This window comes from Xenopus laevis, chromosome 5L (assembly GCF_017654675.1).
Source record: "Xenopus laevis strain J_2021 chromosome 5L, Xenopus_laevis_v10.1, whole genome shotgun sequence".
Classification (NCBI taxonomy): domain Eukaryota; kingdom Metazoa; phylum Chordata; class Amphibia; order Anura; family Pipidae; genus Xenopus; species Xenopus laevis.
In genome coordinates, this window is record NC_054379.1 from 15439600 (window position 1) to 15454906 (window position 15307).

General features: G+C 42.3%; 2 protein-coding genes across 2 annotated transcripts in view; one reads left to right on the plus strand and one right to left on the minus strand.

The window, feature by feature from the left end:
• iars2.L (isoleucyl-tRNA synthetase 2, mitochondrial L homeolog) overlaps positions 1-3243 on the plus strand; it is a 53198-nt gene extending 49955 nt beyond the window's left edge. The window contains exons 22-23 of the mRNA XM_018262616.2: positions 689-833; positions 2913-3243. Coding sequence (XP_018118105.1) covers positions 689-833; positions 2913-3064 — 297 coding nt within the window. The 3' untranslated portion in view covers positions 3065-3243. The remainder of the gene's footprint in view (positions 1-688; positions 834-2912) is intronic.
• A 4138-nt stretch (positions 3244-7381) lies between these two features.
• rab3gap2.L (RAB3 GTPase activating non-catalytic protein subunit 2 L homeolog) overlaps positions 7382-15307 on the minus strand; it is a 61425-nt gene continuing 53499 nt past the window's right edge. Inside the window, exons 29-35 of the mRNA XM_018262617.2 lie at positions 14154-14189; positions 13871-13945; positions 12722-12940; positions 11411-11500; positions 10099-10317; positions 9648-9806; positions 7382-8323 (exon numbers count right to left, since the gene is read on the minus strand). Coding sequence (XP_018118106.1) covers positions 8180-8323; positions 9648-9806; positions 10099-10317; positions 11411-11500; positions 12722-12940; positions 13871-13945; positions 14154-14189 — 942 coding nt within the window. The 3' untranslated portion in view covers positions 7382-8179. The remainder of the gene's footprint in view (positions 8324-9647; positions 9807-10098; positions 10318-11410; positions 11501-12721; positions 12941-13870; positions 13946-14153; positions 14190-15307) is intronic.

A 15307-nucleotide genomic window follows, 5' to 3' on the forward strand; every position in this document is an offset into this window, starting at 1 on the left:
GACTAGTCCTGAGTCTGAGGCTTTCATCCACCCCCACCTGCCCAATTTGCATCATTATCCCTCCCCCTCACAGATATGCCCCTCCCAGGCCAGTATTAGACATGGCAAAATGTGACAAACTTACCAGGTTATAAATATCTGTACCCAGGGGGGCGGGTGTAAATGTCTGTACCCAGGGGGCGGGTGTAAATGTCTGTACCCAGGGGGCGGGTGTAAATGTCTGTACCCAGGGGGGCGGGTTTAAATGTCTGTACCCAGGGGGGCGGGTGTAAATGTCTGTACCCAGGGGATGGGTTTAAATGTCTGTACCCAGGGGACGGGTTTAAATGTCTGTACCCAGGGGGGCGGGTGTAAATGTCTGTACCCAGGGGGGCGGGTGTAAATGTCTGTACCCAGGGGGCGGGTGTAAATGTCTGTACCCAGGGGGGCGGGTGTAAAATGTCTGTACCCAGGGGGGCGGGTGTAAATGTCTGTACCCAGGGGGCGGGTGTAAATGTCTGTACCCAGGGCGCGGGTGTAAATGTCTGTACCCAGGGCGCGGGTGTAAAGGTCTGTATCCAGGGGGCGGGTGTAAATGCTGATGAATAAGATCATATAGATCAGTGTATTAATGTAAAGTTAAACCATAATATTAAAAGCAGATGAAGTGGTGACCATGGTAATGATTATTATGGTGTATTTGTGTCAGACACTACAGGAAGACTCCAGCTCTAGTAAATCTCAGCTGAATGAGATACTGATGTGCTCCCAGACCAGTCTCATGAGTGAGTTACCCCTGGATCTGTCGCCAGAAGCTTCTGTTATGAAGGGCTCGTTCCTTATCAACTTAGAAGGTAAGAACAGATAATAAGCCGTCGTTTTCTCTTCATCTTCAGGGACACGACTATTGACATAAAGACACGGAAACTGCAAAGTCAGTAGTGATATAGAGCCAGTGATATAGAGCCAGTGATATAGAGCCAGTGATATAGAGCCAGTGATATAGAGCCAGTGATATAGAGCCAGTGATATAGAGCCAGTGATATAGAGCCACTGGAAAACCCCCCTCGGTGTCACTAGACTTATACATTCCACTCACTAGGAAACATCACATTATTTACAGTGAATCTGTCAGGCTTCCAGTGTGGAATTCTGTGAGAAAGGTAAAATATATATATAAATAATATCTTGCTGAGCAGTCAGGTGTCTGTTATTTCTCCAATATAAAGGATCTGATTTTGGTTGTTTCTGGATATGTCCATAATTAAAGGCAAAGTTTCCTTGTCCTGCTCTCTCTGTCTGCTGCTCTCAATTCTCTTATTCAATTAGGCTTAAAGGATAAGTAAACCTTTAAAATAAATTAATGTAAAATTGATGAGGGGGCGTTTTTAAGCTCTTGCAACTGACATATTTTTTTTTTAATTCCATGATACCAAGGGACACATGTAATGTTAATATGAATGAATTTTGTTATAACAGCGCCACCTGCTGGTCATTTTCCCACCAGTCTGACCACCAAGTAGTCAAGGAAGTTGTCAGGAGAAAGAAAGAGGCTGCTCTGATGTTCTTCTGCTTAGGAAAGATTTGAGAAACGTTTCCAGTTTTATTCCTAAGCAGAAGAACATCAGAGCAGCCTATTTCTTTCGCCTGAAAATTTCCTTGACTACTTGGAGGTCAGACTGGTGGGAAAATGACCAGCAGGTGGCGCTGTTATAACAAAATTCATTCATATTAACATCACATGTATCCCTTGCTTAAAGGGATTCTGTCATGATCTTTATGGTGTCCTTTTTATTTCTAAATGACACTGTTTACACTGCAAACAATTCACTCTACAATATAAAATATCATTCCTGAACCAGCAAGTGTATTTGTTTTAGTTGTAATATTGGTGTGTAGGTGCATCTCAGGTCATTTTGCCTGGTCATGTGATTTCAGAAAGAGCCAGCACTTTAGGATGGAACTGCTTTCTGGCAGGCTGTTGTTTCTCCTACTCAATGTAACTGAATGTGTCTCAGTGGGACCTGGATTTTACTATTGAGTGTTGTTCTTAGATCTACCAGGCAGCTGTTATCTTGTGTTAGGGAGCTGCTATCTGGTTACCTTCCCATTGTTCTTTTGTTTGGCTGCTGGGGGAGGGGGTGATATTAATCCAACTTTCAGTACAGCAGTAAAGAGTGACTGAAGTTTATCAAGTCACATGACTGGGGCAGCTGGGAAACAATATGAGACAATATGTCTAGCCCCATGTCAGATTTCAAAATTAAATATAAAAAAATCTGCTCTTTTAAAAAAAAAAATGGATTTTAATGCAGAATTCTGCTGGAGTGTTTTGAAGTTTTTTTTCCCCATGACAGAATCCCTTTTTAATATCTTGGAATTTAAAATAAATAAATAATGAATGTACATTGCAGAAGTGTATAGAATAGCCCCCCTCATCAATTGTACTTTCACTTATTTTTGAGGTTTACTTATCCTTTCAGGTGGCTGTACATAGGCTGATCCTTTCATTTGGAGTGTTTTCCAAACGAGCGGCTCTTGCCCCAGTATTCCCACTTTGATCAAATGATATCAGGCTGATCCGATTGTGAGCTCTAGGGCCCGATTGTGAGCTCTAGGGCCCAACGATCACATCACAAGGCCAGGCATGAGGAGCGTATCAGTGTGGTCCTTGATCCAACAGGAAATTTGCTTTTGCATCAACTTTCAGCCAGATGATGATCTTGGAAGCCCATCGGAGGGCCCCATATATTGGCCAATAAGTCAGCAGCTTTTCTCGGCCCGTGTATGGCCACCTATAGGCCAAGATGTTGTATGAGGGCAGTTACCATTGGTACTTGGTCTGATCACATGGGAGTAACCCCTTGAGTGGCCACACGAGGGCAGCGTTCCTATGCAATCTGCTCCATTATCTGTGCTGTTTCTTTAACCAGACGGCGACATCTGTCAGGAAGAGTCTTATAAAGTGGTGGTTGAGCCCAGCAAGAAGGAGCGATGTCCGCGCTGCAGAAAGTTCACAACTGCCTCATCCCTAGCGCCTTGTGCCCGCTGTCTGGAAGCCATCGCCGGAAAATCGACTCCGTAGAGGCAAAACTGTCAGAATTTCAAAGACTGACTCTCCTTCTTCTGTACAAAAGGTTTGGGGAAATGTTCTCACTGAAGGGATATTCTATTTAGATTTTATACTTTGGACTGGAATGAAGGGAACGGCGTCCAACGATCGGCAGAAACATAAAGGCCTTTCAATAAATATCAATAATGTTCTGTACAGACTTTTTTCATCAAGGGAATTTATTGTGGTGCAACTGGCGCGGGATTGTAGCAGAAAGTTCCCTGAAGTCACAACAATGAGGCTGAGGAATTCTCAGTATAGAGCCCATATACCTCCAGCGTGGCCCTATGTATTATTTTATATTTATACAGTAAATATCTGGATTGTGTGTTGGATACGGATGTATTACACGTAATTACAATCCCACCAGGAGTGTAAACTTATTACTAACTGACTTTGTAGTGTTTTTAAAGCAAATGAGCTACAGTTATAGGATACAGCAGCCCCATATCTGTATTGAGTACATCTGGGCTGTGGGCAGGGCCGCTGTTAGAAATTATGGGACGGGCCCCCAAGCCCCACCCACTCCACATCACAGTTAAAAGACCACACAGACATTAGCGCTTAAAAAGGTAACCCGCCCACACACATACACTAGTTATAAAAAGCTATTGGGGACCAGGGCCCCCCCTATAAGTTAAACAAAAAAAAACATTGGTGCCAGGGCCCCCCATAAGTTTGTTTTTTTTAAATCATTGGCGCCAGGGCCCCCCTTACAAGTAAAAAAAAATAAAAAATTGGGGCCCCAAAGGATATTTTTTTAAAAAAAAAACATTGCGCCAGGGTCCCCCTTACAAGTTAAAAAATATTCTTTGGGGCCCCCAATTCTTTTTTTTAAACAAAAACATTGGTAGCAGGGGCCTATAGAATATTGAAATAATAAATTGGTGGCCAGGGGATTAAAAAACACAAATTGGTGTTCAGAGGAATTGAACTCGCGGCTTCAGGACTTCAACTTCGCCTCCTTTAGCGACTTCAGGTCTTTTCACCACTTGAGCTTTTCAGCACTTCCGCATTCAGGACTTCAGAAGGAGGCGGCGCTGTCAAGGGGGGCCCAGCTCTTTAGAAAAGTTCAGCACAGCCGAGCCCCCCTTCAGGCCCAGACCCCGTACACTTGTACCCCCTGATGGCAGCCCTGGCTGTGGGTTTTGTGTGTGACCCCCGTGTGCTGGTGCCCAACACTATGAGATGGAGAGATTGCTCAGTATATGGGCTATGGTGAAGGCCACACACTGACACGTATGAAGCAGGTTCATGAGCTGCAGACTTCTTCCCACTCACTGCAACTGTTGCACCTGGTTGTATAAGTTACACAGATTCTCGGGTGCCAGATTAGTGCAACTCCCAGCAGTGCTCCCTTTCCTTTTGGAATCAGAGGAGATTTAGGAATCCTTTGTTTTCTGCTGAACGGATTCCAAACCCTATAAGGCGCCTATTTATCAGGCTGTGTAAAAAAAACAAAAAAACACCAACCAAACACTTCACCATCTGATCACCGGGAGTCACTATGAGAAAAAGTGCCGTTATTTATCAAGCTGTTTGTATTACTTCAGTGTTCAGTGTAAATAATGGCATAAAAAGCAGCAACTGCCATATAAAAAAACAGCCACCCCCCAGTGGGGAAAAAACTGGCAATTTTGAACAGTGGAAATGTACTCGCCGCCTATATTTTTCCCATTGAATTATGCAATAAATATAACGGCATGAAATACACTGATCACAATAGAGTTTGTCAGGCAGCTAGAGCTTGGCCTCAGCTCATTTCAATAGGGCAAGTGATTCTTAGACATTTAAGGGGTTGTTGACCTTTAAATTAACTTTTAGTATGATGTGGCGAGTGATATTCTAACATAACTTGCAAATGGTTTTCATTTTTTATTATTTATGGTTTTTGAGTTATTTAGCTTTTTATTCAGCAGCTCTCCAGTTTGTAAGTTCAGCAATCACCCCTTTAAAGGACAAGGAAAGCCTAACTAAAGAAGTAGCTAGAAATGTTGTACATTATGTTTTGTGCTTCTGTACCAGCCCAAGGCAACCACAGCCCTTTAGCAGTAAAGTAAAGATGCCCCAGTAGCTCCCCATCTTCTTTTCTGCTGATTCACTGCACATGCTCTGTGCTGCTGTCACTTACTGAGCTTAGGGACCCACTCACAATATACAGTACACATAGAATAGAAATGTCACAATATAAGGCTGATTAGTAATTAATACAGATAATTACTACATGGCAGCACAGAAACCAGTGCAATTAGCATCAGAATTTAATAATCAGCAAACCTGTAGCATCAGCTTATATTACAGCCAGGGAAGCTCATTTTCTGCTGGATAATTAGTGACGAGCCCTAAGCTTAGCTTCTCAACAGCCAATCAGAGCCCACTGAGCATGTGAGTGTCACAGACACTTTCCAAGATGGTGACCCCCTGTGACAAGTTTGAAGTCCTGGATCATTGCTGCTATTGACAAGCTCAAACTTTAGCCTCGTGCAATAAGTTCAGTATATAAAATGATAGTTTTAGCCCTATTCATTTTTAGGGTTTAGTTCTCCTTTAAAAGAAAATAAATAATGACTGGAAATGACAAAACTGCTTACCCTAATCAAGTTTACTTATCCTTTAACCCCATGTGTTCCCCTGAGACAACAGATAAAATCCTTTCTGATAGGCCAGGACTGTGCAATAAGTAGCAGCCATAAGAAAAATGTATTTTAACTTGATATTCCGCACACCTCTTGTCTGACCCCCCCCCCTTACCCGTCACTACACCCCCTCCCCCATTATTAGCAGTGTCACTTAAAGGCCACTGTAACCACAAATGACACCTTTTGTGTTACCAGAACACTTTATTACTATTCGTATTTTCAGTTGGACAAGTCTATAGACAGCGGTATAAACGGACAAATAGAACGTCCCGACAGCTCATCATGAGCCCTAATAAATCTGCACCACAGCATAAGTCGGAGCTATACAATATACACACACGTGAGGCTGCTTGTGCCTATTAAGAGATAACTATTTTGTAACATTTTATATTATTGCCCAGAAGCCTTACAATGAGACACCAGGAGCAGCTTCTTCTAATGATATAGAGAGGAACTGCGTGCTCAGAACACTTACCTTTGTATGAGATCAGGCTCAGAGAGTGGAGCTTAACCGATTAATATTATTAGTAATTAATTATGAAGACAACATATGGCTCAGGGCTGTTTAATAAATCATGAGCAGGTCTGTGGCAAATCAGACTCAGGCAGGACAAGGAGATTCCTGGAGTTTCTATTGGACAGTTTGTGGGAATCCCGTTTGGTGCTGATTTATGATCCTTATTATGGACTGGACTGTGGGAAATGGACATGAAGAGATAAGTCACTTATAACCGCAGGCCCGTCTGTTGCAATAAATCTTTCTTTTTAATTGGGTGCCGTCACTTTGTGTCTGAGAGGAGAGCAACTACAGCTGGGACTCTAGAGGCTGAGCACCCAGTGAGGGAGTTGCGGAGTATTGGCCAGAACTACAGGGAGCAGAGGGTGGGTCTGGAGCCGGCAGTTTCTCATTGACAATTCATAACAGCAACTGTCATCTGGACAGATATTTATAGGGCAGGTTTTCCCATCAGATGACGCCAAGCATAAGATTCCCTCCTGATTCACCAAACAAGCGGATCTTCTGTTTAGTCACCCACTTGCTGGGTCCGTTTGGGCTGATGATCATATGGAGCAGAACCATCAGTAGAGGAGAACATCAATGGGCTGATCCAGTCCTTGCCCAATAACATTATTAAACCTCCCGCCGATAGATACTAGGGATGCACGGAAGCCACTACTTTGGACTTAAGTGAATCCTTCATGAAAGGTTCGGCCGAATACTGAACAATCCTAATTTGCATATGCAAATTAGAGACTTGAAGGGAACAATTGAGAAAAACATTTGTGACAAAAGGTTGTGAGATTTTCCTTCCTTTCCTTAATTTGCATATGTAAATTAGGATTCAGATTCAGTTTGGCCAGGCATGCGGATTTAGCTTAATCCTGCTGAAAAAGGCCGATCCCAAGCTGAATCCTGAATTTGGTGCCTCCCTAATAGATCCAGTACCTGCCTGAGCCCAACATGGCGGCCCAACATGGCTGACTGGATCAACAGAGATATACAGTCTATACAGACCTACGATACAGAACCGCACCAGAGAAACAATTTAGTTTTACCATACAGATATGGTTTGTGTAGCTGCCAACTTGATCTGAAGGGACAGAGCTGGCAGTTAGTCTTGGCCTGTGTCTGACAAGATACTGTTGAAAATAAGGAATATTTAGGTTTATTTCAGCAATTTCTTGCCTTCTGACACGATCAAATAACAAGACAAAATACATGTGGGTCTCATTAAGGGCAGTGGCATCCCGGGGCTTCTGGCAGCTGCTTATGAACAGCGAAAATTAAACCTCTAGGGAAGTTGCTCCCGACTTTATAGCAATGGGGAATAAGTTCTCATTGCACCAAGTAATTCACATTGATACTTTATGGGGCAGATTTATTAAGGGTCGAAGTGAAAATGCGATTTAGAATATTCGAATTGTCAATTATCCAAACTCAATTCAAGATTTATCATACACTGGCCCTTTAAGAACTCAAATTCGACGATTCGCCCACCTAAAACCTGCCGAATTACTCTATAAGTTAAACGAGAGAGAGATCCAGGGATCAATTTGGTGAAAAAACACTCGAATCAAGTTTTTATAATTCGAATCCCATTGGGTCGTTTCAACTAGTTCAAGTTTAACAAATTCAATTTTAATAATAACGGGAGTTTAAAAAAAAGCTCCCGTGAATTCGAAATTCGACCCTTGATAAATGTGCCTCTTTATGCACAAAGCATAAATTTCAATAAATAAGTCTGTGTGTGATTGACATGTTATAACATATATATATATTTGCATATTCATGAAAGACAAGTTCAGCAGAGATGATAGAGAAGATCAGTGGATAATTATAGATGCAATACTAGCGCTGACATGAAGGCGGCAGTTAATATCTTACAAAAAAAATCCCTGAAAGCCCAGAGCGGCCGTTGTATCTTACATGCAGGATCTCTCTGGCCAATCAGGACATGGCTTCCACAGCCTCGATCAGGTTTAAGGCGAGACCGTATTGGCCGTGGTTGTCAGGCAACAGTTCCACCACTTTATCCACCAGCTTTGCAGTAACGGAGATGGGCACGTTTGTGTTGTGCAGGTCCTGGGGGTCCTGAAACAGATGAAAGAGTCAATGTTCTACTTGTTCTGCTACGAAGGTCCTACACCAACAGCTCCGTCTATTTCTACATATAATGATGCTTATGTTTTGTCTATGGGATTTATTTCTCACTCAAGCAATATGGCAGCTCAGTTTCTACATACAGTAGCTGGACTTAAAGGAACAGTTCAGTGTAAAAATAAAAACTGGGTAAATAAATAGGCTGTGCAAAATAAACAATGTTTCTAATATAGTTAGTTAGCCAAAAATGTAATGTATAAAGGCTGGAGTGACTGGATGTCTAACATAATAGCCAGAACATTACTTCCTGCTTTTCAGCTCTATAACTCTGAGTTAGTCAGTGACTATAAGGGGGGCCACATGGGACATAACTGTTCAGTGCGTTTGCAATTGATCCTCAGCATTCAGCTCAGATTTAAAAGCAACAGATGTGACCCTCAAGTCTCTGATTGGTTACTGCCTGGTAACCAATCAGTGGAAAGCAAGAGAGCTGCAAAGCAGGAAGTAGTGTTCTGGCTATTATGTTACACATCCAGTCACTCCAGCCTTTATACATTAGAATTTTCACTAACTAACTTTATTAGAAAATTTTTTATTTTGCACAGCCTATCTATTTACCCAGTTTTTATTTTTACACTGAACTGTTCCTTTAAAGGGGAACTATTGCAAAAAACTGTATTTATAAGCTTCAGCATACTGAAATAAACTTTATAAATAATCAAGTTTATATTCACTATCCCTCTCTCAGCATCTGTTTCTCTTCATTCTCTCTCCATGCAGCAGTTGGGTGTCAGATGAATGATCCAATATATCTTATAGGGGGGCTCCTTTCCTAGCAGATGTATTTGAGCTCACTCAAATAACTGATTCCAGTACAAACAAAATCTAACAAAATAACTGCCTTTTGCACAAATTCTGCATGTAGAGAGACATGATGTCTGGTGATTTTAATAAAATGAGCTCTAATACATCTTCTAGGCAAAAGGAGCCCCCCTGTAAGATATATTGGATCTAACTATCTGACACCCAACTGCTGCATGAAGACAGAATGAAGAGAAACAGATGCTGAGAGAGGGATAGTGAAGAGAAACTTGATTATTTGAGAAACAATGCAGAATAGTTAATTGATTGTTTATTTAGAAAGTTTCCTTTTTCAGTATGATGAAGCTTATATTCATTTTCGCAATAGTTCCCCTTTAAACTTTGCTCTTTAATACTGTAGTGCCTGCTAAAAAACCAGGCAACAGAAGCGCTATGTTGTCTCCAGTGAGTGACTGAGAAGCCTGGCTCCCTCCTCCCATCAGGCAGCTCTTACCATTGCTTTTATCCAGGTGCAGAGAGTGGGGGGAAGCCGTGCCAGTAGCTCCATGCCCTGCTTGGTCTGTGAGTGCAGTAAAGCGAAGGACAAGCGCTGCCCCGTGAGCACCAGTAGCTGAGACGCCAGCACCTCCTTGTCCAGTACTCGGAGAATGGCCTGACAACAAGACAAAATGAGTGGATCTCTGCTTACAATCTATATCTGAGCTCTTAGTCTGATCAGAGGAATTATTATGCTTGTTTGCCAACTGAGCTGACACTCATAGTTACAAGTAGGGTTGCCACCTTTTCTGGAAAAAAATACCGGCCTTCCCATATATTTATCTTTTTTCCCTATGAATAACATTGGGATCAACCATAATTTTCACTGGCCAGGCCAAGTGGCAACTCTAGTCACAAGCAAAGGGGCAACATTTACATTGTCTGCAGAGAAGTCGCATTATAATCACCTCTTCAGCCAAGTGATCGAGGCCGTAGCTGTAGAGCTCACACACATAATGTCTCCATATTGTATCTTCATTCACTTGCAGCTGCCGGGCTAATTCCACAGCCAGCTCGGGCCAGTCCACTGACTTCTCGGGGGTTTCTGTTGGAGTGAGCTCTGACTGAGTGGGCTCCGGGGTCTGGGCGAGCGTCTGGACGGCTGAACTGATCACCTTTAACAAGAACTTGGGCCAAGAGAGAAGAAAATGTTACATCTCAGATGATGATTTGCTGTTTCTAAAGCTGAGTGGAGACAGGCCGATATATGTGTGTGGGACCTGCATTACTGTCCCCAAATGTCATTGAGTCAGCTGATGTGTTCTGTGGCTCTGCACAGGCTCATATGACCCGTTTGTTGGTGGGGAGGTCCAGCGTCTGTATACGACCTATTTAGAATGTGTTTAAAAAAAAGCACACGGGTAGAAGGCTTAAAGGATAAGTAAACCTTTAAAAAAGTGAATGTAAAATTGATGAGGGGGCTATTCTAAGTACTTTTGCAATGTCCATTCATTATTTATTTTCTTTTAATTCCAAGATATTAAGGGATACATGTACTGTTAATATGAATACATTTTGTTCCAACGGCGCCACCTGCTGGTCATTTTCCCACCAGTCTAACCAGCAATTAGTCAAGGAAGAAAGAGGCTGCTCTGATGTTCTTCAGTTTAGGAATAAAATTAGAAACCTCTCTCAAATCTTTCCTAAGAACATCAGAGCAGCCTCTTTCTTTCTCCTGACAACTTCCTTGACTACTTGGTGGTCAGACTGGTGGGAAAATGACCAGCAGGTGGCGCTGTTGTAACAAAATTCATTCATATTAACATCACATGTGTCCCTTAATATCTTGGAATTAAAAGAAAATAAATAATGAATGGACATTGCAAAAGTACTTAGAATAGCCCCCTCATCCATTTTACATTCACTGTCTTTTAACAGGGATTTACCCTGAGTTTAATTGTGCCATGCCAACCAATAACGTTTCAGGGGTGCCCCTTCATCAGGCCTGTTGTTGTTTGGCTTGGCACAATTATAACTCAAGGTAAATCCCTGGAGTTGTTTAACTATTCTGTGTGTGGTGGAGATGCCATCCTCCTAAACTCTGCAGCACAGGGGTTAACAGCAAAGGAGAGTCCAGGTGTGTGTGTGTGTGTGTCGCTTTAAGTACATTGAGCCCTATTTAGCCCAGGGCACACGGGACCTAATTGGATAATAATTCCCTCCCCAGAAGCTTGACATCCCACTCATGGTTTTCCCATTGAGAAACCAACACAGACTTACCTGTTGCCTTAAGCTCACTAAACTTGGATCTGCATCCCCACTCGGCAGCAGCTGAATTGAAGTCAGATCTTTGAAAAATGCGTTTTTACCCTAAATAGGTAAAAAGAAACTCAATGCAGTCATATGATATTTCTTTAAAGGAGAACTAAACCCTCCAATAAGAAAAGCCCTACCTACTACCCTAGATAGCCCCCCCCCACCCTACTTCTCCCCCGCATAGTTCATTACCCCTGGAAGTGTCCCGAATACATTGTTCATGTGTGGGTGCAGAGTAAGCTCAGCGGAGCTCATCGGCGCCATCTTCTAAATTTTCCGCCTTCTTCCTCCCCCTCAGCAATTCACAGCACTTTTGGTGCATGCACATTTGCTACGAACTGGAAGACTGCGAATATCCAGAAAATGGCGTCCAAGAGCTCCGCTGAGCTTACATTGCACCGATACAGGACACTTTCAGGTGTAACAATGCGGGGGGGGGATATCTAGGTTAGTAGGTAGGGGCTTTTCTTATTGGAGGGTTTAGTTCTCCTTTAAAAACAATCTCACAAACACAAATTAAATGCTGCAATTTGGCCCAACTGTTGAAGATTTCTGATTGGCTGGAGCATGGACTGGAGCTCAGCGACTGGTTCTTAGATGAAACATGAGCCAGATACATTGCTGTGCTTAGGAATATAATGATTCGGGCCAGAACCTCACCAGTGACAATGTTATCAAGTTTGGGCCTGTTCTAATAACCCAGAACAACCAATCAGCATGTTACATTTACTGGACTGAAGTTTAAAGTGTTTTCCCTCGATTACTCGAATTGAAGCAAATTTGTCATTTCACGACTACATGTATGCACAGGTGTGGGACCTGTTATCCAGAATGCTCGGGAACTGGGGTTTTTCGGATAACAGATCTTTACGTAATTTGGATCTTCATACCTTAAGTCTACGAGAAAATCATGTCAACATTAAATAAATCCAATAGGCTGGTTTTGCTTCCAATAAGAATTAATTATATCTTAGTTGGGATCGAGTACAAGCTACTGTTTTATTATTATATAACGTATGTGGACACCTGCCTGTCTGACATCACATTCCCAATCCAAGCGCAATAGTATAATAATAGTAAGTTGCTCCTCCCTACATCACCCACACTGACCTGAGTATTGAGTGTTTAGGGAGGAAAGAGGAAGGCTACTGGTCTCCAAACTGGTCCCAACATTGAAAGCAAAATACTACAACGTGGGGTGTAAACCCAGCTCCTGAAATAGAAACTGTCAGCATGCAGACACCTGGTGTAACAGAGAGAAGCAGCAGCACGTACCTTACTGTCATAAAGTGCAAGAGGTTTGATAGATTTAAAGGAAAACCTCATGACTGCGTACAAAATGGCGGAGAGTACAAACTGGTGCTCCACAAGTGGGTAGTGGATGTGCTTCTGTTCAAGAGCCAGTTCTGCTATAGAGTTGGGACCTTCCATATTGACCCAGGAATCTTCCAGCTCCAGCAGCGGCGCCTGCATCTCCTCACTGCTAACGTCAGCCTTGGGAAATAAACAGGAGAAGAGGCAGAAACTTATATAATGATTGTCCCAGGATTCTGTCATAATTTTTATGATGTATTTTTTATTTCTAAATTACACTGTTTACACTGCAAATAATTCACTCTACAATATAAAATATCATTCCTGAACCAGCAAATGTATTTTTTTAGTTGTAATATTGGTGTGTAGGTGCATCTCAGGTCATTTTGCCTGGTCATGTGATTTCAGAAAGAGCCAGCACTTTAGGATGGAACTGCTTTCTGGCAGGCTGTTGTTTCTCCTACTCAATGTAACTGAATGTGTCTCAGTGGGACCTGGATTTTTATATTGAGTGCTGTTCTTAGATCTACCAGGCAGCTGTTATCTTGTGTTAAGGAGCTGCTATCTGGTTACCTTCCCATTGTTCTGTTGTTAGGCTGCTGGGGTGATATCAGAACTTGCAGTACAGCAGTAAAGAGTGACTGAAGTTTATCAGAGCACAAGTCACGTGACTGGGGGCAGCTGGGAAACTGATAATATGTCTAGCCCCAGATTTCAAAATTAAATATAAAAAAATCTGTGTGCTCTTTTACAAAATGGATTTCAGTGCAGAATTCTGCTGGAGCAGCACTATTAACTGATTTTTTTTTCCCATGACAGTATCCCTTTAGAGCCCAGTGTCAGCGAGTAGAACCAACAGTGCAGAAACCCTTCATGATTGAATGGAAAGGCTTGTAGTGACAAGGTCATTGGCCCCTGACCAATAAGACAGGCTAAGCACACAGCAATAAACACAGATTCACTGAGGGGAGAAAATAATATGAACATCAACCATATTCTTGCCCTAAGGAGATGTGCTATGTCTGTGTTCATTCAACAACTGGCAATAGACGGAGAGTGAGTGGCTCCATACAATGATTAGCCAATGAGCAGCCTCTAACTCATGATTACCTCCATCATTGCCTGCAGGAGATCTGAGCAGCTCCCTAGGAAAGAAGTCATTGCGCTGTCGCTCATCCCCACGTCCTGTGACAGGAAACAAAAGAGAATGTGACTTAAGCAACTGACAATCAAATATAAATATAAAATACCAAATCTGCTACAGAAGTGAACGTGGAACCCTCCATCACCCACTGCCCCCCCCCCATGGACATTCAGCCACCTATGCACCTTGTCTGTCACCCTAATGACTTGCTGCACAGAGAAAAACCACACAAGTAACACTCGTACTTACCCTTCGGCACAGTCTGTCCTTGGGAGCTTTTCCAACCTTTAAAATACAAATCACATTGAAATGACACAAAAGATGGACATGATTGTGATAAGCAGAATAAAGCAGAGTTCCCAAAGTGTGTGGCAGCCAATGTCTGCAGAGCAATTAGTTTATATTTATATAACACACAAAAGCCATGAATATCCTGTAAATTACATCCTTATAAGAATGACTAGTGATGTCATCAGTTATAAACGGTGAGTAGTGATGTCATTTCTGTCCCATGACTCTCTAAAACTTGTGAATTATAATAAATATTGGAAAATATGAGGATATTAGAAGTTACCTCGGACTTCCATGACCTGTATAAAAACACTCTGCCTTCGGCCTCGTACTTTTATATGGTCATGAAACTCCTCAGTAACTTATAATATCCTTTTATTTTACAAGAGGGAGTACTTTATTCACTATATATTCCTATGCAAACAAAAGATTCCTCCGGCAGTAGAACTAGGTAACTGACATTGGCCTAAGGTTCCTGGGAGGTAGGATTGTTCTTGGGTTTGGAGGTGGAATTCTCATGACACTACATAGATCAGGGATGTGCAGCCTGAGAGCAACAGAACAAGTTACAATGGAGGAAAGCAGGACGGACATATACTATAATATTTATATATAAATAGCTGTTTAATCAACACAAACTGTCCTAGGTGCTTCTATTCTCAAACTGACACCTTGTAATATTGGGAGCTACGGACTGATATCTCCATATAAGATTGCAGCAGCATCCCCTGGAGTATTGAGTGGAGCAGAGTGGAGTATTAAGTGGAGTATTGAGTGGAAGAGAGTGGAGTATTGAGTGGAATAGAGTGCAGTATTGAGTAGAGTGGAGTATTGAGTGGAAAAGAGTGGAGTATTGAGTGAGTACTGAGTGGAGTATTGAGTGGAAGAGAGTGGAGTATTGAGTGGAGTATTGAGTGGAAAAGAGTGGAGTATAGAGTGGAGTATTGAGCGGAAAAGAGTGGAGTATTGAGTGGAGTATTGAGTGGAATAGAGTGGAATAGAGTGTTGAGTGGAGTATTGAGTGGAGTATAGAGTGGAGTATAGAGTGAAGTAGAGTGGAGTATAGAGTGGAGTATAGAGTGGAGTATAGAGTGGAGTATAGAGTGAAGTCG